Genomic DNA, 24,736 nt, shown 5'->3' with positions numbered 1-24,736 from the left:
GAATAGGTGCATTCCGTACGCGGACAATCGAGGGTAATGGAGCCAACATGCTTAAGTATAAGCGATTTGCCAGAAAAAGGACTTTCAAGTCCATTGTCTTGTAGTTCATTAATACGGGAACTGCCAGTTCGCCTGCTTCAGGTCACTATCGCGTTGTAGTATTTAGGGGTGTCTTTGCATGATTAACTTGTCCCTTTTTTAAAATAGAATTATCATTTTTGCAATTCATGTCAGAGCTTTCGGACTCTCTCTCTCTCTCTCTCCTGCTTGAAACTACACCAGATGTGCAGGCATGGCTCCGATGACTAGAAGCAAGTTGACAGAAGCCATCTCAGAAGGAATGGCCGCTCTGTGAGCATCTGCAAGTTCACACAACGCGTTAAGAGGTGCGTTGATCGATGTGCTCTTCTAGAAGTAACTTGTTGATTGCAGCCATGAGCAAAGATATGAGTGACTGTTAGTGAGCAACGTCAAAATTTCTGCTGTTGGTAGTTTTACGCACACATGCAAATCGGCGGGTTGCAACGCCGATTGTTTTGATCCTCTCTGACAGAGAACAGATTATAACGCTGGAATTTTTCCGTGAAGGCGAGTGCGAGCAGCTGCGGTACGGGTGAGTAGAACGAAGGCTTAGGAATGCGAGGTGTAGAGGACAAGCAATCGGGCGTATTTTGCAATCGTCATGCGATTTTCTCACATACTCTGAGAGTGGGAAACTCTACTGTGTTCAGCCACCAAAATTAATGATCCGTGAACAGAGATCGATTTGATGTGCAACGTAAACAGAATGTACACCAAACATTGTAGCCGCTTAATGCATCAGCAGGTCCAGCATCCGCAGGTCCAACCTGAGGTCACTGAATGGTCATTGTAGAAGTCAAGGATCCAGAGCGCCAAGAGTAGCAGACTCGCCTTCCATGACTGACACGACAGGATGGATGGTGAATACCGACATGTGAACGGGACAGCTTGAAACACGGACGAAACCAGTCACGGCACACGAAACCAGTGCTACAGTTTTATGGCGATATCCAAGTTCCAGTACCAGACCAGAAGGAGGCCATGTTCACATCCAGTAAACTCCGGACAAACCACAGCGACACGCCGAGAAAGATAAGCACTGATACTGTAACTTGGACCCAATCGCAGCGATCAGCTCATCGATTCACAACACCAAAGTCTAGAGTGCCGCTGCAGGAATACTGGTGTCAACGTTGCCAATCAACAGTGAAACTCATGGTGTCAAAAAATGTTACACACAAGCTGCAGCGAAATTGTAGCGATCTTAGAAAAGTAGCGTAAGTTTCCAGTGGTTTTGTGACTGGTTACCGTCATTTTTGTGATGGCTTGCGATAAGCTATGCATCTAGCAAGGAAGGGTTATCCGATCGGAACCTACATGCTCGTTAGTGATTCACAATGTGTTTTGTCCCTTCGGCAAGGCTGCAGAAAAGTTCGCCTTCGGTTTGGCACCAGCGTCGAGGAGCTGCTGTGGAATCACTTGAATTCTTTGGCATCTTGTGAACCCACTTATTTGTGTACTTGGTAATGTCTACACAATGGTTGTTTCTGTTCACGCAAACATTGATCATGCATATTCATATTAATACAATGAAATGGTGTTTGAAATGAACACTTTGTGTTGTTATGTTTTGCAACTGTTTGTTGTTTATGTTTGTAGAAAAATTAACATCGGCTCTCTATACTAGTGTGTTACAACATGTGTCGAAAAGTGATCTATGATGTAAGATGGTTATTGATAGAAAAGTATTTAAGGATTGTGTATTTATACATGTGTTTACATTCTTTTACATGTGTTATAAAATGTGGTGGAATGAATACCAAGAAAAAATGATAAGAAAGATAGCTTAATAGCACCAATACAGAACACCAAAGTTGTAAAACAGGTGGTCAATCTATAAGTAATCAAGACACACGGCCACCTTAGATGACAAATAAAAATTAACTAGTACAAAAGAGTTGTATTATCATATTATAGTCTTACAAAATTATTGTCAATCTGTATGTATCTATGCAACAACCTTTATATGTAAGCAACTTGGTTGTTAAAATCACATAAGTAGAGAATCATATCTTACTCCATGTCTAAGCTTTGTTTTGTGTTTTGTATAAATATATTTAGAATCTACAACTTATATATATATATATATATATATATATATCACACTTGTATTATTAAACTTTTCACGTGTACCAAAGTTTAAAATTATACTACAAAAAACTTATCTAATCATGTTTATGAGTCTTGTAAATATCTAAAAATAGAAATATGTTTTGTATATTCTGTTTAAATACTATATAATACTATTTTTTTGAAAGTTATTCCAAAAAAAACATATGTATTCTGACATATCATTATAGATGATAAATAAAATAATGGCTTAACTTTGCTATTAACTGCCACAAATCTATAAGCAAATTCGGGGAAAAAATCAATTTCATTAGTTCTAATTTATTAAATTTATGAAAAGCATGAAAAGACAGAGGGAGATATATGATACAATATATATACGTATACATATATAAATGTATATAAATATATAACTCCACATAAATATCTTAGTTGATTAAATGTTAATAAAAATGTAGAAAGTGAATAAAAAAATGATTTATTAATAATGTAAAATATGCAATATTTTACAAGTTCACAGTAAATGTATTTAAAAATAGAGCATTGTAATTTTTTTAACTGGTATTTTAATAAAACCTTATTTGAGAAAAGAAAATTCAAAGATATGATCAAATTGCATATACTCATATTTGATTTTTTTTAAAGTTTGATACTATGTATATATATATATATCAGAGAAAAATTAGTGCTTTGATAAACTTTAAATAGACCTAAAATGTAAATACATATAATATTTTTTTAAGAATTACAACTATGTATTTTATTAATAAGCTTTAAAATGTTCATATATTTATCTTTACTCAGTTGATTGGAGCCACGTGTACTTTAGCAATAGAATATCTTTGAATAAAAATTAATAGAAACACACTAAAATATAACCACGTATTTTTATTAAATATTCATATGTGTCTATTTTAGTTTTATTGAGTACATCTTTAAAATTAATTGTCATGTTTTTAAAGCTCACATTTAAGTCTGAACCTTACAATACTTTTAGATCCTGTAGTAAGTAGTTCTTTAAATTTTGGTTAAAGAACTACTTCTAAAGTTTAACCAAGAAACACTCCTCTTGTATTCTTGCACAGAATGTCCCAGTCCAAAATTAACACTCTATTGATGGCTCTCAACAGCATGTTCTAAGATTTAACATTCTCACCAAGTTGGCACATTTTTCATATACAGTATCCATAAGTTGGCTGGCAACAAAGACCACAATAAAGCAATGGTGGCCCAGTTCTCTTTTCCTAGCATAAACCCTAATACTGTCAAAGCATGTGAGAAGCTGTTGTTAGAACACCAAAACTAAATTCTATCATGCTTCAATGGCCACCCATTTAAGAAGACTCGCATGAAGAAATAATTGGAAGAAATACACCCTCCAAGATACAAACAGCTCAAACTCATGAAGAACACCACTTCAACTTTCACCTCTGTTTCCACTATCTATTTTTGGCAAATTTATCTTCAAATCCCCACATTGCTATATCCTAAACCTTCAAGCTAAAACTAATCCTTTCAAGTAACAGCTGTGATTGAGCTCTTTGATATTGTATGTCTTACCACACAATCACTTTAGTTGCTGCAATAAGATTGAATCTTGAGCTGTTCTACTACCGAAAGTTTATGGAAAAGAAAAAATTCGAAAGAATATTAAGAGGGAAATATGATACATGAGAATCAGAATTATTATTGGAATTCACGTTGCAACACAGATAGAGTGTCAATGCAGGCAATAGTAGAACCGAGGGTGGCAACTGCAAATGCTACATGTTGAGAGAGGTCTTCTCAATATGATCATCCTTGAGTTTTGAACATTGGATTGTGATCAGATGGAATGTTCTTCCACAAACGGATACTAAGGTCAAATTTAGGAGGTCCTATCTTCTCCTTGTGTACCATACAAACATTTAATTCACTCTTTTAAAACACTATACCAGAAATGAACCCATCAATTCTTCTCTCACTGTTGCACTATCTTACAACAATGTCTAAGCAATGGTTTATTTAATTCCTCACACAAGCTTATTCATTCTTGTTTGAACTTTACTGGTTTCAAGGAATTTGTTTGAATAAATGAAACACTCCTCCAACAGTAATAGCACAAAAATTAGCAAACTCATCGTTCAAAATTATGGAGAAGAACGTGGGATTTAAGCAAAGTCACATCCAGAAACATTTATTACAAAGTCAATTAGAAATGGAAACGATGACCAATCCTTTGGAAAATCCCTCACCAACGATATAAATAGATCAAAACACGCAAATCAATGAAAACTAATAAATAAACAAATAATGCCTCCTTATGATGCTGCCAGATGGAGCAGCAAGGGCAAAAGGAAACAAAACGATGGGTACGAAAAAGCAAAAGTCCAACTAAAGCTTTAGTCCAGAAAGGAAGCAAATTCTGGGTGGAACCGTACCCTTCTCATCAAATGCCATTTAATGCCCCTGATGCACATGCTGTGGAAGTGTGATTGGTCCGGGCCCACTCGTGGGGAACGCCGGAGAACCATGGCCTCATGAGAACTGGGTCCTTAATGGGGAACTTAACTGACCTGGGATTTGGATATCATAACATTGATGCGAACGGGATCATAGCCTGTCCCACGGCATTAAGAGGGCTTTTACTCCTTCACCGTGCCATGGGAACAGCCGACGTTCCCCATTCGTTTCCTTTCCTCAACGGGGAACTGAATTAAACCCAGCTTTTGTTACCGAAAGGCTGATGAATCCATCGGAATTTGGGCCATTTTTAAGGACAATATCTCTGTCATTCTCAGTGTCGTGTTCCAAATTGTTCCCTAGGATTCTAAAAAAGAATGATGTATTTTTCTTTTTTCAGTTAGCAAGAAAAAACAAGTGAATTAGTATTCATGACCCTTTATACCCAGTACACCGTGAATTCGTACTGACAAAAAGTTTGAGGTTTGTGTGGTACTCTGCGGACAATTTATGTGGACAACAAAACTAGTAATAAAGCCCACTCTGCTTACAAGTAATGGGTTCTGAGAACCACTGTTACTTCGATAGAAAAAAGGCTACTTATTGCATGAAGATTAATTAAATATAAAAAATGGATTAATGGGTACTTATTTGCCAGATATAAGGACACGTAGGGAAAATGAGTGGTGGCGTTTGAAGGTAGAAAGTGTCGTACCTGGGTACTCTTAAATTAACTACATTATCTTTTGGCTCTTCCCCTAATTTTGAGGAACGACACTTCGTCACCTTTTTTTACGAAAAGAGAGATGGCCATTTTTCTGTGGAGGGCTGCTCGCAGCGACCTGCCGTAGTCCACCTGGCAGGTCTGTGGTGCGTCAGCATGAGATGGCAACTGAGTTGGACAATTGTGCATACACCTGGCAAGAAGGTTGTTACTCTGTCCCGCAGCCACGTCGCTGTGTGACACGCTGGACCCTCTTCAGATTAAATTGGATGAGCTGGCGTTTGCCCAGCTGGACCACTCTAATCTTACCCTCGTATGAACAAGGCTCTTTCCAGGCCCCTTGTTCCGAGCTGACTTCGTGTGGACCTCTGTCAAGTGTGCACGTCTCTGGACGACATTGGGTATTGTATTAATGTACATGTATATATATTTGTATTTGTATACACTGCAAGGTATTCATTTGCATTACAGTTGGCTAATCAACATTTATACAGTTTGGTCTACAATTAGAAGCCAAACATGGAGGAAGTGTAGCTTGAGTTAAAACAATATTCGTAGAGAAAATGCTTATATTACTGAAATTGGGGCCACAATTTAATTAATTATAATTCAATTATCATATAATACGTTTTGAGAAACTACTTTACCTTTTCTCTTTTTTACTTTTATGATTGCGATTTTGAAGTAATTTTTACTTTTATTCTACTTTTATTCGTACACAAATAAGTATAGACTGTACAGAAAGGTACCTATCATTTTGAAAAGCGACCTCATAACCAATATTACATGTCAACATTTCATCTCAATCAATAATTCAAATACATTGTTGTTGTAACAATCTAACTTTTTCGTTAGTTGTAGTTTTGCTCAAGCTTTCCCAATATAAACAGTAACTATTACAATTTATAAAGTCTAAAGAAAACAAACAATTAATTTTTTTTAAAAGTAGGTGTGAATCTAGCATCGTTTGACCGTAATGCTTGAACCCAAATCAACCATGCCAGGCTTATATTTATTAGCCTGTTTTAATTTTGAAAATTGTGATAATTTTTGTGGTTGTCCCAATAGCTGATCCAATTGTGAAAATTCTGCCATGCCTTCCACGAAAGTACAGCAGATTGAGCTCCATTCTTTGGATGTATTTGGTCTTCTTTTCTCGTTCATGTTTTTTCTATATGTTTTTAATATGAGACATTGATTTACATCTGGAGTATTTGGAATGCAGCTTTCTCTTTTCCTCTCTACGCATGTCAGTATCATGTCAGGCTGCCATTCTTCAGTTCCTATGATGAAACACAATATAAAGTTTCTATGAACAAAACAATGATATAAAAAGAGTTTAAAGAACATCCAGAGGGAGACTGCTAGTGCACCCTCTCTTATTTCGTTTTTGTCTCCAAGCCTGCTGCACCCAGTTTTTGGAGCCTCATAATGTGAGGAAAAAGAGCCATTAGCTATTGCCAAAGCTGGGAAAAGCCTGCTTTTAGCTCCCTACCTAGAGCCACTTTTGAAGAGTTTCCTCACCATTCACACCATGTGACAGAATCAGACAAATCATAGTGCTTGCAGCATGGATGGAATTATTATTCTCATTGCGATAATAATAATAATAATAATAATAAATAGATAAACAATTATGTAAGCGATCCTATAATAAATTTAAGTACATCCAAGGTTTGAGATGAGTGGGGTTCAAAATCGAATTTTGCACTTGGCTGCAGGTGGAGTAAAAAGGCCCAGATTAGGGTTCATGGTTTAGGGTTTCGTTCGTGGGATTCAGCCCTGAGAATGGAGATCAAAGGCACTGAGCATCAAGCTTTGAAACCCGTTCTGAAAGCTGCGCAGCCTTGAAGGCTCTCACTTCTGAAACCGAATGCCGAAGCAGGGAAAGGAGAGGATAAGAGAGGAGAGACACAGAGACAGGGAGAGTCAATGAAATGCCACCGCTGGGTGGCAGATGCCGAGGGTAGTAATGGAACCAAAGATCAGAGCTGCAACTGCGCCGGACCCGCCAGAGTGCACCGGTATTATACTTCCACCAGGGGACGAGGATTGGGCATGTGCGGCGTCAGTGTGTCAGGCACCCACTACCTGCAGCCTCAGATTTTCCGCTCCCACCCGCACAGGACAATCCCACGGACGCCGCGCGAAGCCGCGGAACGCCTCGTCCTCCAGCCGGGGACAAATCAGGACGGGAATTCTCTCCCACCGTCCTACCGCACCGGCTGGGGCTGCGTCCAAGCCAACACTCCAGACGGGGTTACGTCCAAGTGAAGGCTCCAACGTCGGCAGCAATACAGCCCTGGGCGCAGATTCTGTGCCAGGCGGTGGAAAGATTCGGCTTGCAAGAGAAAAGCGTGTGAGGAGTGTTGTGTTGAGCCCGACAGAGTTCGACGACGAAATTCGGCAGGTTAGGCGCCGAATTGTCGAAGAAGAAGATTCTCTCTTCACCTTCCAGTCGCCGAATTGTGCGTTTATTTGTGTGTGTGTTTCCAAGCTTCGGTGTTTGTTTGGAGACGGCTGCTGTCTCTTTCCTCTTCACTTCTTCTCCCCCCATTCCGCTTGTTCTCAAGGTGTGGCGCGTGGGCACGCGTTCTCTTCGATCCCAACAGCGTTCCTCCCGCCCTATCGCACTGTCTCCGTTCGCCGCGATTGCGGGCATGGGAGCCCGTTTGCAGGTTGCTTGCCACTTGTGATTGTGGTGACACGTTCCTATTGTTGGGTATGGGTGACTGATTGATACCCGGCGGGTCTACGTCTCAGCTGCACGATGGCTTGGGTCACAAAGTAATCTTAGTGGTTAGAATCCGCTTGTCTTATACTATTTTTTTAAAAAATAACTGCTAAAGATGAAACTAGTAACAAAACCTTCATTAAATTTATTTTAATTGGTTATAATTGAATTTTATTAAAAAGAAAAAACATGTATACACTTTTTGCATCATTTACAGTAACAAACAAGAGATTTGTTCAAACATTTAATGTTAATAGAATTTATTTATATTAATATTTATTTATTCATTAAGAACTTTGATGTCTTTTTTAACATTCATAAATATTTTTTTCTCCAATTTTTTTATTAGAATGAATATTTAAAATATATATATATATATATATTTAATAATATATATTTTTGATTTTTTAAATTCTTAAAAAACATAATGATAATTACAAATAAAGAATGAGAAAATATTTTATTACTATATTTCAAAATGTTATTGAATTAGATTAGAAGAAAAACAAAAAAATATTAAATCAAATTCAAAAATTTGTGAAATTTATAAGTCTGCTAAAGTAAAAATTCTTCTCTTTGCATTATGTCTTCTTCAACTTGGACAACCACAAATGTAGAATATCAATATGTTTGTTTAGTGCCAGTTCCCTTCCACATTTGTAAGTAAGCGACATTAAAGCAAGAAGATGCATAGCAAAACATTGTTTAAAGAAAGTGACATTGACCAATAGAAACAAGAAGAATGGAGATGGTGTTGACACTCCATAATAAATAGAACTTTTATTTACCTATTAATTGAAGATCATTCAACTTAATGACTAAATACACTTACTTTGTGTACTTCAGTATTTAAATTGTTCATAACAAAATGTTAAAAAGTTAAAAAGTTAAAAAAAACACACACACAACGTTAAAGGACAACTTTATTTAAAATCCATGACTTTTTAACTAACTCTCTATGTCCTCAACTAATATTCTCCTAAAATTATGATCATTTTCCTCCTCTAAACCAAGTAATTGGGCCACACTTTTTTCCACTTATCATGATATCGTTTGGTTATATAGCAAACAAACGAGAGTGTATGAAGCAAAATATACTCTGATTGTCAAAACATTCTACGTTACATTGAGCTGTTTAAGTGTGTGCAAACATGTGTGGATGTATTTATGTATATATACACACCTAATGTTGGTAAGTATTATCAGAAACACTGCAATTCATGTGATACAGTGGAGAAGTTACTTAGATCACCAAATTGTAAGATTCTACAACGGTACATAAAAAGCCCAGCTGGGGTGCAAGAAGCCAATCCATGTGACCAATCTGTTTTCGAAATTAAATCCAGGTGAGGATTCCATTTAACACAGGGCAAATGCCATGGCAGAGTAACGATAACTACAGCATTCAAAACGCTTCAATGAGGATATCAGGATGTTCAAGTGCTAACTTGTGGAGGAAGATGTGCTTCCAGCCAAGAAAACATGTCACCGAACACTTGCTCAAGTCCTTCAGAGGGTTCTCCCACTAGCTGGTGCCACATATCTGGGTAGACATGCAAAGCTTTGTCTGCGCAACTTACATTTTGATGCAGCATTTTGACACCGTCCGGATCACACACCACGTCAAGGCCTCCATGTAACATAAGCAACGGGGCTGTGACCTCTGATGCCCGACCCTCGATTTCCTTCACAACTCGCAGAAATTCCTGAGCTGTGGCGGCCCGAGGCCTTCCAGAGTACCTAAGAGGAAAGCAGTAACGTGATTAAGTGAAGGATCTTCAACATCAAACTGTATCACTTGAAGAGTGCAGGTTGTGGAGATACATGTCGACTTCATGAGAGGATGTTCAGGTAATACCCATTAGAAAGGTTTTAGGATCGCACGGCTAAAGTCTGTTGAAATGTACCAATTCTGAGTACAACCATTCAATGCTTTTCTAGGCTTGTCAGAAGTGCAGACCGTATTTCTCTTTAAAGAACCAACTTACATGGGGGCAAATTATGCTGAATCGCGGACGGGGAAATAATAAAAGGAAAAGAAGGAAGAAACTGCGCACGAGCAAAAGAAGACTGGCACAAGCATCAGTCTCTGTAAGACTCAGACATGTAAGCGAAAAGGACAATTGTGCCCTAAGCTGAAGTTCTGCAGATGTTATGTCCCCTGAATGGCACTCAAAATTTCTACCAAACAAAAATCACGCCAGACAAAAATCACGCCAAACGTTTGTCTCCATGTCACCCAACTTGCATACCTAAATACTGAGTGCGTGAGCTGCACATTATGCTTCGTATTTAATTTGCATATCCGAATTTCTAGCAGGAGCAGCCAAGACTTTCACTGCTAACTGAAATTAGACTTGTGAAGTTAGAATGCTCTCACACGAGGCGTTTGCGGGACCAGCGAGGGGTTCTCCAAAGACACAATAGTTCTAGTTTGCAAAGTATTTGCAAAATAACAAAATTCTATCTCAACAGAATATCAGAACGCCCAAGTTCAGCCTGATTAACATCGATAACTCCGTTCGGGCACAATTTTTTATCAACCTGTCTAAATCGAAACTTGTAAAACGTAATTGTTAGAGGGTTTTTGATTCCTAGAAAATAGTATTTAATACAAGTTAACAATATCCTGCTCACGGTTTGAACCAGATGAAAAGAACAATGTGTATACATGGGGAGCAATAACTTGAGTCCAACAAACACTGTGAATTACAGAGACTACGTACCTGTTAGGATTATTACGAGCAAGTTCGCGCTTCCAAGGCTCCTTGAAAGATACAGTAGGTATATCCTTCGTAGGAACGATTGGCCACGTGGGAATAATACCTAACATCATATGAAAGCGAGCAAATATATTTTTAGCTCTCATGCATGACTCTATATCCAATACAAAATACAGTATAAACAAACGCTTCTTTGGACGCTAATTCCATCAGAAGACCACAGAGAAAGAACTCAAAAAGATGTAAAGTACCCGAGATAAAGCCAAGCAGATGTTCAGCTGGCCAAGGGGGCTTAAATTTGCCAATCCCGCACATGGCGCCATTGAGAACGACTCCTTGCCAAAGCTCCGGTTGCCGAAGATGAATGAGCAAAGCGATGGCACCACCCATGGACTCGCCATACAAGAAAAAGGACATACCCTTGTGGGATCCCCGCTAGACACCACCAAATATAAAAACATGAATAACACGTTATAATGCTTAAAGAATGCTTCAAAAGATGATAATGGAGTTCTGATGTTTCCACCGCCAGAAGTCGTCCTGGAAAATGAATCATGAATTTCTTCGAAGTGATCGAAATAAACCCTCGATGTCAGAAACATCGTTCCTTGACTCAACATCAAGGACAACTGTCATAATCGAGAGAAACCCAAAGACTGTGACAAGTATGTCAGACCTTGGAATCAAAGAAGGCAATGCAGTCGTCGACGACGACCTTGATATCAGGAACATGCCCCTTGAGACCTTCGGATTTACCATGACCTTGATGGTCAATAGCATACACTGCATAACCCTCCTTCGCAATGGCGATGCACGTGAGCTGCACTAACCATCCCGCGTCAGCGCCATAGCCATGACACACACACACCACGCCCCGAACTTCTCTGTCCACCGGCACCCACGATCGCCAACATTGCCTCAAACCCCGCGAATTCAATAGCATGTCTTCGAAATAAGACACCTCATGCTTGGTGTAAAACTTTTCCGGCTCCAACTCCCCAAATATATTACTCGAAGAGGCATCGCAACATGGATGTGGCTGTCGACCCATGGCTGTCTCGAGATTAGACCCAAAACTCCTGCAAAACGCAAGCAATGTTTTCCTTCCTACACTGTCTGTCTCATCAAAAACTCCTTCGATGGATGACCCAGCTTCAGAGCTCTAAACTTCCTTCGAAGCTTGCAGGCCTTAGCATCAAGCTCTCAGTCCAATGATTCATCTAAGCTCCGACAACGCCACCAGCAACTCAGTCTGCAACTCCTCTAATGACACACATGAACAAATCATAAAAGGGTGGAAGTGGGATTCATAATGGTGGCCAGGAAACCCTCGTGATTGCATGGAAATCCAAGTACCACTGCAGCAATCAGCGATGGCTTTGATGGAGTCAATGCCGCCGCAACGCTGTCGAAGTCTTCGCTTTGTGTCCCGCTTTTTGTGATCCGACGTGGCAGACTATGTGGTGACGTGGACTGTTTGGTGCCGCGGTTATAGGTCCCGCTAGGTCGGCAATCGGTCGGTTTGCGTGCGTCATCACCGCTTCACTCGGATGTGGCAGCTGGTGTGGTGACGTGGGACGTGGTAATCAGCCAAACTTTACATTTAATTAAATATAATTATGCACAAGTAAGATTTTATCATAAGATTATAACAATGAGGTAGCCGACCCATTGTCAACTACCTCCATTTCCAACCGATAGGGTGAGGTTTTCCCTCAGTCTGGCAACCTATTGTCGACCAAGTCTAATATTTGTTGGTCCATATTAAGTCAAGGGTTGGTTAAAATGATGTTGAGCCATAATCGGAAATAGGTCGGGGGCTGGTTGAAATGATGTTAAGCTGCATGCAGTAAATAAATTTAGTTGTATTTGGAATGGATATGCATGAACTATATATATAATGTGTTCTTGTTGTTGCATTAGTGATGTAAAATGTTCATACATGTACAATATGTACAGATGTATTTCAACATGTCATTGATATATTAGCATTACACATCTCTGCACAAGCCTTGGATTTTTTAATCCAACATTATTTATAGTTCTTTTAAAAAGAGAACCTCATTTTATATATATATATATATATATATATTTGGTATGATTACAAAGTTGAAATTAAAAATAGTATTGGCATAAATGAATAATAATTAATATTTTTTTATTGTCATATTTTATATACATGCTTGCTTGCTTTGTTTGTCTTTTTAAGTATTGTGCTATTAAAAACCAATTATATTTTATGCTGCAAAACATCGACTCATATTTGTATTATTTTTAAAGAGTTATATATAATTTTGATATTTTACATTAAAAAATTGAAGCAGTGGAAAAGCACTTTACGAAGAAAAAAAAAAAAAGTGTAACAAAGCCTCCAAGTTCTTTGTGCATGTATTTTGAAATAAACTTTTGGCTTTACAATACTCTTTAACAACATACCGTTTTTTAAAAAACATATACATACATACATACATACATACATACATACATATATGTTAAATAAATTGAAAAAATTACGAAGTAAAAGTCTTTTACTTTTTAAATACATGTAATATTGTAACATGTAATATTTTTAAAAATTATCAGGGAAGTAGAAGCATCTGAAAACGTCTATTAAAACGAGGAAATTTGACGTGCAAAGGAAATCTATTCTGAATGCAAATATTAAACAACCAGATCCAACTTAGTTTAGAACCTGGATGTGAACAACCAAATATACACATTAGGAACATGGGCAAGGATCATCGATGGGAGGGCTCTCATTCATCTATGAATTTCGTCCCGACGTCTCGTCAGAGGTCGCGGGATCGACCCCGTCGAAATAAACCGAGAATCTTCGTCGAGATGAATCGCATCCGTTATTGAATGTCATCCGCATCACGAGTCAGAGTTGCAGGGATTCGACCCCGCTGGGAAAATTCGACGAGGGTCATAAAAAGAAGAAGCGATGCGGTGTAATGGGAAGCCAAGCCACCCGCGCCACGTCTAATAGTATGGATCCGGGGTAGCATAGCTCGGGGGTATGTATGTAAGGTGGAGGACGGGCGACCCCCGCCCACGATGAGCAACTCCCCTCTGTGCACCCGGGCACGAGCAAGGGCCGGAGCGGGGGGCGTGGAGCACAGGGGAGTGGGGGGTGCGAGGAGGCGGGCAGGGCGGGCAGGCTGGCCACTAACGTGAACCCGGCAAAGCGACGGGCGAGACGGCACTGCGGTAGGCCAGGGTTGGTGGTGCGCTGCGGAGCGCGGGGAGCGAGCGAGACGAGGGGGAGGGGCCAGTCTGGAGCTGGGTGCTCTGCACCCCGACTGATGCCGCGCGCCGATTCCTTGTCAGCGCTTGCTTGATCCAATCCTCGCGATGATGCTCTTTAACGCCCCCCTCCGAATCCCCCTCCCCCCTACCTGCGTCGTGCCATCATGCCATTCCCCCGTCGCACCCTTCGTAGATTTTGCTCATTCGTCTCCAACGTCGCTATGGTTGCAAATGCGGTCACTGGGTCCCAAACCGTCATGCATTGTCGTATGTAGAGTAGTCGTCGACAAGGAGCTTGTTGATCTTAGCGAGCGGATTCCTGCGTCGGTGCTGTGAGATTAGGTTATGAGTGAGCGAGTTTTGGTTGATGCGGTGTTGCGCGCTCGAGGAAGAGAGAGAGTTAAGGTTTCTGGAATTGGTGGAGACTGTTAGGTTACAGGTGGTAGATGGGGAGGTGTTTGATCCCTACGACGAGCTCGCGTTGGATGCCGTGTTTGAGGTTGATGAGCCTAGATTCTTGGATCTGGAGTTGTCGCATTGCTGCTTTATTGACCTTCAAGAGTCGCTGGATCTTTTAGGGTGGACTCGTTGGTATTTTCCCGAGATCAGCTTCAGGTTATATGATAATATGGAGGCAGGTAATGATGGAGGAGCGGCGTTTCGGGAGCGTAAATGTGCAAAGAGCAGGATTGTGCGATCACCAATGTGTAAGTACTCTCGATCACGATTTTTTTTTTTTTTTTTTTTTTTTTTTTGTCAATCGTAGTTTGATCTCTGCATCAAGAAATATGGTTTTTGATGCAGACTTACAAGCTCGTAAATTTTTAGACCAGATCGTGTGTCATAGGACCAGCACGGTCTTTGACTTTAAGCACGGTGATGTGCAGGTTACACGCCAGATTCAATGGAGGGGTTCAATGTCTCTTTCTCATGAGAAAAGTATAGACGTCATTCAATTCCAGCTCGTGGACTTTTAGTGGGGTTACAATCTTTTGCTTTTTTAGTAGTTGTTATCAATTTTCTCCCATTCACGTACACATAATGGGGTGCATGAACTCAAAGAAGTCGGCTGATAGTTCATCGGGTAAAGATCCTAAGAACAAAGACGCCAAAGACCCTCGGCGTGTGTACACGCCAGCTAGCCACGACAACGATGAATGGGGAGCGCCAGTTCCTCTCCGCCCCAAGGCCAAATCTGGTCCTGTACCCCCTGTCACCCCAGTATCGAGGAAGAAGCAGGCAGTGGGCAGTGGGCCTCTTCCACGCGCTAATGCCTCCGCAACCGGGGCATCACCCGGGAAATACACACCTGGTACACCTCCAGGTAAGTCTCCCACTTACATAATCGACAGGCCTGTTCCGAACATTACTATCCCGCTGCCCACTCAACCTAAACCTGTGTTCGTGCCGAAGCCAAAAGCCCCAGACCCCAAGCGATCGTCGAAGTCTGGAATTTTATACCAGGATACGCCTTACTCTAAGACTGTCGAAGGGGGAGCTCCTCCTGTAGTTGTGGAGTCTGGACTTGGAGACCAGTGCCTCCCCCCATCCGGTTCTAAAACAGTGAAAGTACCAGAGGGGAATTACGAGCTGAATTTCTCGGTTTTGTCTCAAAGAGGTCATTACCCGGATCAGTTGCGCAAGGCTAATCAGGATAGCTTCACCATTCACACCTCTTTCGGTGGCGATCCAAACGACCATTTCTTTGGAGTTTTTGACGGGCACGGTGAATACGGTCAGCATTGCTCAGATTTTGCTCGGAAACACCTCTGGAAGAATATGCTAAACGACTCGCATTACCCTAACGACGTGGTGCGGGCATTTCACTCTGCCTACCTGAAAACTAATTCGGAGCTTCACAAGCACAGTCAGTACGATGATTCAATGAGCGGGACGACAGGGATCACCATTCTTGTTCGTGGCCGGAAAGTATATGTTGCTAATGTCGGGGACTCGCGTGCTGTTCTAGGGGTTCGGAAATCCAAAAAGGTCGTAGCCAAAGATTTGTCATTCGATCAGACACCTTACCGGACCGATGAGTGTGAGCGTGTGAAAGCGTATGGGGCACGGGTGATGACGCTAGACCAGATGGAGGGTTTGAAGGATGCTACTGTGCCCTGCTGGAATGACGAGAACCACGACGATGGGGACCCACCTCGGCTCTGGGTTGCTGATGATATGTATCCAGGCACAGCTTTCACCAGAAGCATTGGAGACTCAGTTGCTGAAAAGATAGGTGTCACTGCTGTACCGGAGGTGTTGTGTCTAGAACTTCGGCCTCGTCATCCCTTCTTCCTCATAGCAAGCGATGGTGTCTTCGAGTTTCTTTCAAGCCAGGCTGTCGTTGATATAGTTCGTACCTTAACTCTCTGCACTTTCTAACGTTGCGTGTTTTACCTCTTGCGTGTTTTGCGCATTTGGCATATTTTGTTTGGTTTTTTAGGCTTATCTATTTATTTATTTATTTATTTTTGCGTATTTTACTTGTTTCTCATGCACTTAGTGCCAGATGAGAATGATTTGCTTTGGATTTCTTTGATTCTCGCCTGACTGTGTACTTCGATTTCTGTAGGTTGCATTATATCAGGATCCAAAGGAGGCTTGTCTCGCTGTTGTGAAGGAAGCCCATCGTCTTTGGTTGAAGTATGAAACTAGGACGGACGACATTACCATCATTGTTGTCCATGTTGATGGTTTGAAGGATGTAAGATACTCTTCCCTTACTTTCTTGACTTCATTCTGATATTAGTCTCACTTTATTTATTTGGTGCATGTTCTCTACCACCTGGTAGTGGTGAGTCTTGTAGTCACTAATCTCACTTGTATTTTGATTGAATAGCCTAATAAACCTCGACGACAGTCGCATGGCGAGCCACAGTTATCGGATGGTGCTTCCTCCATTCCTCCTGAGGCTGAAGATGAACGAGATCTTCCATCAAAGAGTTCTCGTCCTGTCCGGAGTATGTCACGCATTAGATTGCGTTCTGAGGAGGAGGCCGCCGTTGACAGCGAAAAGTGGGCGTCTTGATCTTAATGCTTAGAGTTTTAAAACAAGAAAGGTGAGTTTTTACCACGACATTAAGTCTTACCGTCTGTACTCGGGTCACCTTTGTAGTTATTTGCGAATTGGAGGCATTTGTGTGCTACTCTTTGCCTACGATTCCTTTGATATTCAAAGGATTCCGTCATTAGATTGAATCTTCTCAAGCATAGTCTATTTAAGCTTGTTATTGTGAACTGAATAACTTCAAGTATGTGGATTCTATCGCCTGAGTTGTTTTTCTGCCATTTTTTCAGGCTTCTTACACTAGAAGTGACGTCTTAGTCCTACAAGTTCCCTGGCATTTTGAAGGACTCAGATTCATGTGAGGGTGCTATAAACTGTCACTGGAGTATGCCGTACATTGGAAGGCTTTCTGCTTGGTCCCACAGACCCTGAAGCTGGCCTGTTCTTGAATGAGAAGGACATGCCATTCTGTGATAAATGGAGCATGGGTTGCTGTGAAGCGAGGTAGTACGCTGGAAAAAGTCGCAGGTGTTCGATTACTAAGGGCAGGTAGATTTTCAATTTTCGGTTTTCGTATGGGTGGTAGCTGTGCTCCAGCGTTATTTGCAGAGCTTTCCTGACTTCTGTCGTTAATGCAACTCCAAGGTTCCACTGTCATAATCATATTGAGGTAAATACTTGCTTCAGTAACCCTCCGTGATTTATCTAGCATTCGTATGCATCTATCTCAGTAGAATACACTTCTCTGCATTTGTGGAGTTATTTTATCTGCTTGCGATTCATTAAAGAATGGTTGCATGGCTCGCTGTTTAGAACTTTTCGCCCTAATTGATAATTTATTTTTGTTGGGTTTCTAACTTTATATAAATGGCTGTCCTCCAGTAAATGCACTCCACTTAATGGCTTCGTTCCTGTCCCAGCTCGTCCCTCAGCGGCCAGATAGACATCTTCCATGTACAGTACAAATTCAAACATGGCTCCGAATTCATGTTCTGTAGCGTTTTGAAGACGAAAACGCACAGTACGTTAGGACCATTTGCTTCAATGTCTTCTGAGCCCGATAGGCTTAGACAGAAGCTGTTGATATCCAGGACATATTTGGGCCAGTTCTACAAATTCCGCTCAATAATCTGTACTTTATTTTTTTCCTCAAAAAACCACTTTCCGATTTTGCTAAATCATTGCAATCAGTTCTTGGATTTTGCCTCAAAATGTAATTGCACAATTAAGATCTTATCATTGCAAGTGTACTCATTAGTTTAGAGTATCTTTTTTCCTCTTCTATAACTGATCATTCTTTCTTGGATGTTCATTCTTTCTTGGATGTCAGTGAACTGAATGAGCTAATTCGGATTTGCTCCTCTAATGTAAAATTGCTCCTCTAATCTGTTAGCAACTCTAATGTTTTTCATTCTTGAAAAAAATTCTATTCAAATTAACACTTGTTGGCTGAGAGGGAAACGGAAGCCACTGCATTTATTAAAAGTACCAAATAGAGGTTTGTAGTGCAAAGACTTTACATGAACCACATCAATTATATGATTTGTTTTTGGTTACAATTCGACTTTGAACACCAACATTTGTCTTGGTGGCAATTATTGTGCAAACCTGCTCAGTACTATGTTCTGTTTATATATTTGGGTAATTTATATATTACTATTCTTAGATCACACTCCAATATTAAGTCGGTAAACTAGGTTAAGAGTCAAAGAATGTCATAGACAGCGAACCGACTCAAGTGCGGCTGCACCGACATAGCAATTCATCATCCTCAAAATGGACTAACATCACTGGCTGTTTACATCTTACTTCGGACATAACGAAATTTCTAGCACTACATTTCTTTCATCTTCTGAAATGGAGAGATAAAACTACAGAACACATGAACACAGTAAAATTGCAAATAAAACTGGCGCTGGCGGTGCTGTTGGCGATGGCGATGCCCTTCACAGTCCTCATCCATCTTCCCGCATGGATCGTCGCAAACAATTTGACCCCATGCCGAGCATAGCTTAATCTGCTCTGATATCGTCCTGACGTGTTCAACCATGGGGATGACGACGATGGTGGCCACAATGCTCGTAGACCCTTCAGCTGACGCGTAGAGTTCTGTTTTGCATCGAGACACCGTCGCTCATTTCATATGTACACTACGCCGCAGCAGGTTAGTCGACGCCCATGCACGCGTATTTTGTTACGTGTAGGTCATGGTGGTGGAATGATGGAGCTCTCGTCTGGGCGTGCACGAAGATTTGGGGGAGAATCTGACCATTTCGTCGAGTCCTTACGATTGCAGCAGGATTGCGCGATGCTGAATTAGGTTTTGGACCCGGAAATCCAGAGAGGGTTCTCTCGTAGTGTGGTTAAATTTTTTCACGAGGGCCCAAGTTGTGTGTCGTTGTGTGTGACGTGAAGTGACTTGGATTGTGCGACTTTGGGGGAGCAATTGGGTGGGGTGGTTTTCCCTCGCTCTCCTCTTCATTCGTTTGATGAATTCTCATAAGATCGAAAGCGCATTCACACATCCTGCTGGTTGCAAAGCTTCAGTCTCAGCATCTTGAGATTAGCCAGAATTTACAGCCGAATCGGGGCCGAAACCGTCGTGAGAGATGTATACCCGGATAAGTTACCGTGAATTTTCGTGTAAAGAGTGGCGGATTGCCAACAGCTTTCGTTAGAAGTATATATTGTATTCTATTGAGGGTCTTGCTACACGATACCGCCAGTTGGTCGGCATTGTTTACGAATCACCTAGAATTTTTGTCAGAATTCTGGCAATGGCCTGCTACTCCTGCCCAGGATTCGTGGCGTACATGCGAAATCCTCTTTGTCTTCTGGCTTCAATTCTACGGCGGAGTTTGTTGGATCAGCAAGCTCTTGGCGCCGTATTTACACACTCTGGTCTTCGTTAAGGTTAAGCCCTCCTTGCGTGGTTACGATGCATTTCAGTGGAGTTGCAGGAGATTGATCCATGTCGAAGATTTGTGTATTTGGTTGTAGAGGGGAGATCATGGTCGGTAGGGTGTATGTCGTAGAATTAGAGCTACTTTGCTTGGTGTCGCAGGTTGTTTGAGGTTGTGGGTGAGACGGAGTCGCGGTTCCTCTTGTTTGTCGGAATTGACCTTTGTTGGGTTGGTCGCATCTATGAGTGTCAATTGAGTACCGTCTCGGGGAATTACATCCGTGATAATTTGCGGGGCTCTGTGTTGCTTTACTGGTGGTATTTCTTGATAAAGACCTCGTCATTGCTGTGATAGTGAGCAGTTATGGAGAACAGAATTAGAGGCTGGAAGATCAGAAGATGAGTGTGTCTGTTGCCGTACTAGGCGAAGTCATAGTGTTGCGGCATTTGTGCGCATGATGTTTGCAGAATAATATTGATGATTCGATTGCGCACGAATCTGCCCGAGCCTACAAATGAGAGTTTAGGGTTTTTCTTGGGGTGAGGCAGAGAGATCGTGTCTCTGCATGCACCTACTAGCTAGGCTATGACATTAACTGTTCATAAGATTTTCCTAATTACAGAGTAACCTATACTCTGATGCAGAGCTTGAGTGTGGAACGGTCGTAGAATCGAGTTGGTCGTGAGAACTAATGATCTGGAAATGTTTCTGCCATGTTGTTGTTTGTCTGTAAGCAATTAGTGTGACATGCTGCAGATGGTGATGTTGGAGTGTGATGAGGCTGAGAAAAAGATGGAACCGTGATCTGTTTTGTGCAGGAAGAACCCTTAAGCTGAGGTTAACAGTATGAGATTGGTAGGGTTAGATTGAATCCGCTGTTTAGCAGTTCACGAGGTACTGTTGATCGGTGTAACATGTTAGTAGGTTTGATGCAGTAGTCGTCGAGAAGCGAAAATCATGGCAAAGGGGTTACAGAGACGGAATCCAATTAATCTACTTCTAAGCTTGTCAAGATCAATAAGGATGAGATATTGAGTGGGCGAATTGAAAATCATAGAAAATAATTAAGTAGCTGGTGGAACGTGATTTACATTAATCGTTTAGGAACAGGGTTTAAGAAGATGTACCGTACAAAGGACTTGTATAGGTGTGGCCTCGGCGAGCATTGGCGTCGCCAGATTGGGGATGTTACTCCTACTGCATTTTCTCGAAAGATCGGTGGCTGTGAGGTATGAAAGCACTTTCCTGATGGAGTTGTGAATTCATTTCGTACTATCTGGCTGCCAATCGGGCAATACAAGAGATTATAATTTTTTAATTTTCAACCTTTTAATAAAAAATAATCTAATTTAGTTTTCTGCTGCGCGTAGACGTCTGTTGTCACAGGAGAATTTCACAGCTATTTTACAGGAATATCTTGAAAAAAGGACTGTGAATGAGGACCTCATTTGTTTCAAGGTTAAGATTCAGTAGTGTTTTACTGCAGGTTATTTCTGCCTGCAGTGTTTGTGAATAGATACAAGTATTCATTCTTGCCTTGAATGGTTCTTGCTTTGATTTCCAGTATCATTGCTCAAAACAAAATATTTGGCTTGCAGGATCTCATCCACCGTCTTATTAATTACGCGGAGTTGGAAGGACACAATGGGTGTGTAAATACAGTGTCTTTTAACCCATCTGGTGAGCTTCTAGTGTCCGGTTCAGATGACCAGGAGATCAAAGTGTGGAATTGGGGAAGCAAAACCGAGGTTCTATCTTATGAATCAGGTCACGAAGACAACGTGTTTCAGGCCCGAGTGATGCCGTACTCTGATGACCGCATCATTGTTAGCTGTGCAGCTGATGGCCAGGTCTGCTGAACCTTCTCACCTTTTTTTTCTAAAAAATATTACATAAAGTTAAATAAATATTTTTATTTTGTTTTGTTTTGTTTATTTATTTATTTATTTATTTATTATTATTATTATTATTATTATTTATTTTGTACAAATAGATTAGCTTGTGCAAGTGTTTTTCAACGGAGCATCCATTTTCTACTTCATTACAAAATAGAGTATTTTTATCTTACCAGGCCGATTATTTGGTTTTCTTTGTTCATTTTTATTCTTTTCGGTTGCAGTTCATATTGTCTATTGCAATTAATCGTGTAGTAGTAATCCAGGTCGTCACCACTATTAGCCTATTACATGGGTGCGTGCAGTGGTTTTTAGGTGAGAAAGGTATCTCATATTCATGTTGGCGTACATGAATTTGAAGTCTTAGCCTGCAGCTCTCTCTCTCTCCTCTTTTTTTTTTTTTTTTTTTTTTTTTTTTCTCCCTATTTGATTGGACTGTTTCTTTCATATCTTAATTTGTTTTTACGTTTCATTTGTCTGACCCTCTTCTCTGTACAATGTATAATTTCATTAAGAAAAATCTCAAAATACCATGTGATTATGGGGGCAGGTGAGATATGGGACCATTCTTGAAAACGGAAGGGTTAGCACAAAGAACCTTGCAAAACATAGGAACCGTGCTCACAAGATGGCAATTGAACCTGGCAGCCCTCGCATTTTTTACAGCTGTGGAGAAGATGGTGTTGTTCGACATGTAAGTATGATCTTCTTCCTCCTTGCAGTTCTAAGCACAGAACATAGTGGGTGGATTGGTTTGTATCCAGTTATGAGTTGATGGTCAGTATTCTAGGCACATTCTTTGAAAAATTGTTGTAAATATAGCCACAAATCTATGTTCAGCATCTTCAAAGAAACCTGCATAACGAGGAACCTATTTGTGGTTCCTTTACATAATCTTTCATATTAAGGCAATTGTATTGTTGAATTGGTGAGCTGGTTGGTAAGTACTCATCGCCCTCTCTCCGGTCTATCTGAAATTGCTACTCACAGTTTGACTTGCGGGAGGAGAAAAGTACAAAGCTCCTCACTTGTCATCAATTTCGAGCAAGCACTGGCAAGCCAAGTCGGTCTAGAGTAGTCCGGCTGAATGCGATTGTCATGAACCCAAGAAACTTCAACTACTTCGCTGTAGGGGGTTCTGATCAATATGCACGCGTTTATGACTTGCGGCGAGTTAATGCGAATGGGTTTGAAATGGAAGACAATCCTGTTCAGTGTTATGCTCCAAAACATCTCCAAGGGCGAGGCAAGTCTTTGTTTCTATGATCTCTGCTATGATCATGCTTGGAATATTTGTAATAATACTGAGAACTGACTGTTGCGGACAATTGATTACGTTTACTCTAGAACCTCTTGAATTTCTCAACTAATTGCCAATTTTGAGGGTAGGTGATATTACTCTTTCAGCACCTTAAGTTTGGTTTAAATGCTTTGAAATTATACAGGCATTTTCAGTATTTCTGAACATGAGGATGCGCAGATCACGAGGAACATATCACGTGTGTTGCCTACTCTCACCAAGAGGAACTTCTCGTTACCTACAACGACGAGCTCATTTACCTGTTCGACAAAAGCATGAGCTTGGGTTCTGGGCCGGAACAGAGAAACTCAGAAGATGATTGGAAGGGTGACGATGAAGGTGAGGGATCTCAGCAGGACGTTCCACAGCCGCAAGTATACGAGGGTCACCGAAATCACCAGACTGTGAAGGGCGTCAACTTTTTGGGTCCTAACACAGAATACGTCGTCAGTGGCTCAGACTGTGGGCGAATTTTTATTTGGAAGAAGAAAGGCGGGGAGCTTGTTGCTTTGATCAAGGGAGACAATAAAGTCGTGAATTGTCTTGAGCCTCATCCTTATGCTACCGTGCTGGCCACCAGTGGTATTGACGAAACCATCAAAGTCTGGGCTCCTATTTCGGAGCGCATCCTTGAGCTTCCGCAGGATGCTGAGAGAGTTATGAAGATCAACAAACGAAGGAGAGAGAGCCATGCATCGAGCGTTCCGCTCACCGCAGGTCTTGTGAGAACGCTGCTCCTGCAGCGACATCTTCAAATACCAACTGAAGGCGAGGGTGGAACTTATACTCGCGTTTCCTTCGAGGGGGGTTCTTTTGATGACGAGATTGCGGCCGTGCTGGACAGCGACTTCGAAGGTGATGACGACTCTTCCGATGATGGAGGGAATGGAAATCCACGTGAATGTATAATTAGCTGAACAGGGTTGGATGGGGAGCAGATATCAACCTTTCGTGTGGTCTTAAACAATGGCCTCCCAAACGAAGAAATAGAGGTCATAGTTGCTACACATTCCTAGATAGGTATTGATGTTGTGTACAAAGTTGGTGATGGTCAGTAGTGGAGTGATGCTTGCTGCCCGGTGGGTGATTGCAGAACCGGCCATGTCTCCACTGCGGTAGATCGCCCCGCAGTTATCTTTAAAAAATGCTTGTGTTTTGAATTTTAGATTTTATATTGAATGGAGAAAAGTTCAGATTTGTATGTGCGCTGCAATTGAACTGTGCTTTAGTGATCAGCTGTATAAACATCTGCTGAGACTGTATCATGAAATGGCAAGAGGGGCAATCTAGAGTGAGAGCTTGATCCGCTGATGAAGGTTAATCCTAGACCCTAGCCGCCGATCCGCCGAAAACAACTCGTCGCTATGTGGTGACCTTTTTCCGGCTCAGCAAGGAAGTCACATAATTATGCACGCTCTGCACAGCCTTAAGAACTTGTATAGCACTCCGCTTAGGTATAAACAGTCGAGAGGCTACTATTTGTGCTGAAGACAGAAAGCCCTAGGATCGAAATAAGCCGAAGTGTTGGCTAAATAGTGACGTGAAGTTTTAATGGATGAAGGAATTTACTGATCTCTTGACGGTGTCTGCGGCGGCACCGCTTGCGAT

General features: G+C 41.2%; 3 protein-coding genes and 1 long non-coding RNA gene across 9 annotated transcripts; 3 read left to right on the top strand and 1 right to left on the bottom strand.

Annotated features, from left to right (window-relative positions):
* Positions 1-44: 44 nt before the first annotated feature.
* Positions 45-1,645, top strand: LOC149989691 (uncharacterized). Of its 2 annotated transcripts, XR_016497900.1 has the most exons (3): positions 45-141; positions 291-386; positions 554-1,540. It is a non-coding gene; the product is annotated as an uncharacterized LOC149989691 (long non-coding RNA). The 2 variants fall into 2 exon arrangements; XR_016497901.1 differs by lacking the exon at positions 45-141 and having other exon boundaries at positions 246-386; positions 589-1,645.
* A 7,722-nt stretch (positions 1,646-9,367) lies between these two features.
* Positions 9,368-12,167, bottom strand: LOC112294899 (caffeoylshikimate esterase). 3 transcript variants are annotated; one of them, XR_016497877.1, is made up of 5 exons: positions 11,451-12,167; positions 11,026-11,209; positions 10,304-10,877; positions 10,040-10,100; positions 9,368-9,791 (listed from the first exon to the last, which is right to left on the bottom strand). XR_016497877.1 is itself a non-coding variant. In XM_024545895.2 (5 exons), the coding sequence occupies exons 1-5, from the start codon at positions 11,823-11,825 to the stop codon at positions 9,675-9,677; spliced, it is 837 nt and encodes a 278-aa protein (XP_024401663.1). In that variant the 5' UTR covers positions 11,826-12,167; the 3' UTR covers positions 9,368-9,674. The 3 variants fall into 3 exon arrangements, 2 of the variants coding, with proteins under 2 accessions (XP_024401663.1, XP_024401654.1); XM_024545895.2 differs by having other exon boundaries at positions 10,778-10,877; XM_024545886.2 differs by lacking the exon at positions 10,040-10,100 and having other exon boundaries at positions 10,778-10,877.
* Positions 12,168-13,799: 1,632 nt separating this feature from the next.
* Positions 13,800-18,208, top strand: LOC112275909 (putative protein phosphatase 2C 35). The gene is made up of 6 exons (XM_024506667.3): positions 13,800-14,730; positions 14,911-16,375; positions 16,596-16,727; positions 16,863-17,082; positions 17,321-17,700; positions 17,913-18,208. Exons 2-4 carry the CDS (start codon positions 15,065-15,067, stop codon positions 17,049-17,051), a joined length of 1,632 nt encoding a protein of 543 aa, XP_024362435.1. The 5' UTR covers positions 13,800-14,730; positions 14,911-15,064; the 3' UTR covers positions 17,052-17,082; positions 17,321-17,700; positions 17,913-18,208.
* Positions 18,209-19,052: 844 nt separating this feature from the next.
* LOC112275915 (uncharacterized) lies at positions 19,053-24,329 on the top strand. 3 transcript variants are annotated; one of them, XM_090243624.1, is made up of 6 exons: positions 19,053-19,194; positions 20,752-21,162; positions 21,532-21,783; positions 22,379-22,522; positions 22,819-23,074; positions 23,309-24,329. In XM_090243624.1, exons 2-6 carry the CDS (start codon positions 21,055-21,057, stop codon positions 24,043-24,045), a joined length of 1,497 nt encoding a protein of 498 aa, XP_090099750.1. In that variant the 5' UTR covers positions 19,053-19,194; positions 20,752-21,054; the 3' UTR covers positions 24,046-24,329. The 3 variants fall into 3 exon arrangements, with proteins under 3 accessions (XP_090099750.1, XP_024362466.1, XP_090099751.1); XM_024506698.3 differs by having other exon boundaries at positions 19,189-19,943; XM_090243625.1 differs by lacking the exon at positions 19,053-19,194 and adding an exon at positions 19,221-19,480.
* Positions 24,330-24,736: the final 407 nt, after the last annotated feature.

This window comes from Physcomitrium patens, chromosome 2 (assembly GCF_059467195.1).
Source record: "Physcomitrium patens ecotype Gransden chromosome 2, ASM5946719v1, whole genome shotgun sequence".
NCBI lineage: Eukaryota > Viridiplantae > Streptophyta > Bryopsida > Funariales > Funariaceae > Physcomitrium > Physcomitrium patens.
Note: the sequence above shows the minus strand (reverse complement) of the source record. Positions and strands in the feature narration are given on the sequence as shown.

Excerpts from the sequence above, each read along its gene's own strand:
- LOC112294899 (XM_024545886.2), bottom strand. The coding sequence starts at position 11,825 with ATGGGTCGACAGCCACATCCATGTTGCGATGCCTCTTCGAGTAATATA. Across the intron at positions 10,878-11,025 it reads TCTGCTTGGCTTTATCTCGG|GTATTATTCCCACGTGGCCA; the intron begins GTACTTTACATC and ends ATATGATGTTAG. Across the intron at positions 9,792-10,777 it reads GCTCGTAATAATCCTAACAG|GTACTCTGGAAGGCCTCGGG; the intron begins GTACGTAGTCTC and ends CTTTCCTCTTAG.
- LOC112275909 (XM_024506667.3), top strand. The coding sequence starts at position 15,065 with ATGGGGTGCATGAACTCAAAGAAGTCGGCTGATAGTTCATCGGGTAAA. Across the intron at positions 16,376-16,595 it reads GCCAGGCTGTCGTTGATATA|GTTGCATTATATCAGGATCC; the intron begins GTTCGTACCTTA and ends CGATTTCTGTAG. Across the intron at positions 16,728-16,862 it reads ATGTTGATGGTTTGAAGGAT|CCTAATAAACCTCGACGACA; the intron begins GTAAGATACTCT and ends TTGATTGAATAG.
- LOC112275915 (XM_090243624.1), top strand. The coding sequence starts at position 21,055 with ATGTACCGTACAAAGGACTTGTATAGGTGTGGCCTCGGCGAGCATTGG. Across the intron at positions 21,163-21,531 it reads GAAAGATCGGTGGCTGTGAG|GATCTCATCCACCGTCTTAT; the intron begins GTATGAAAGCAC and ends TTTGGCTTGCAG. Across the intron at positions 22,523-22,818 it reads AAGATGGTGTTGTTCGACAT|TTTGACTTGCGGGAGGAGAA; the intron begins GTAAGTATGATC and ends TGCTACTCACAG.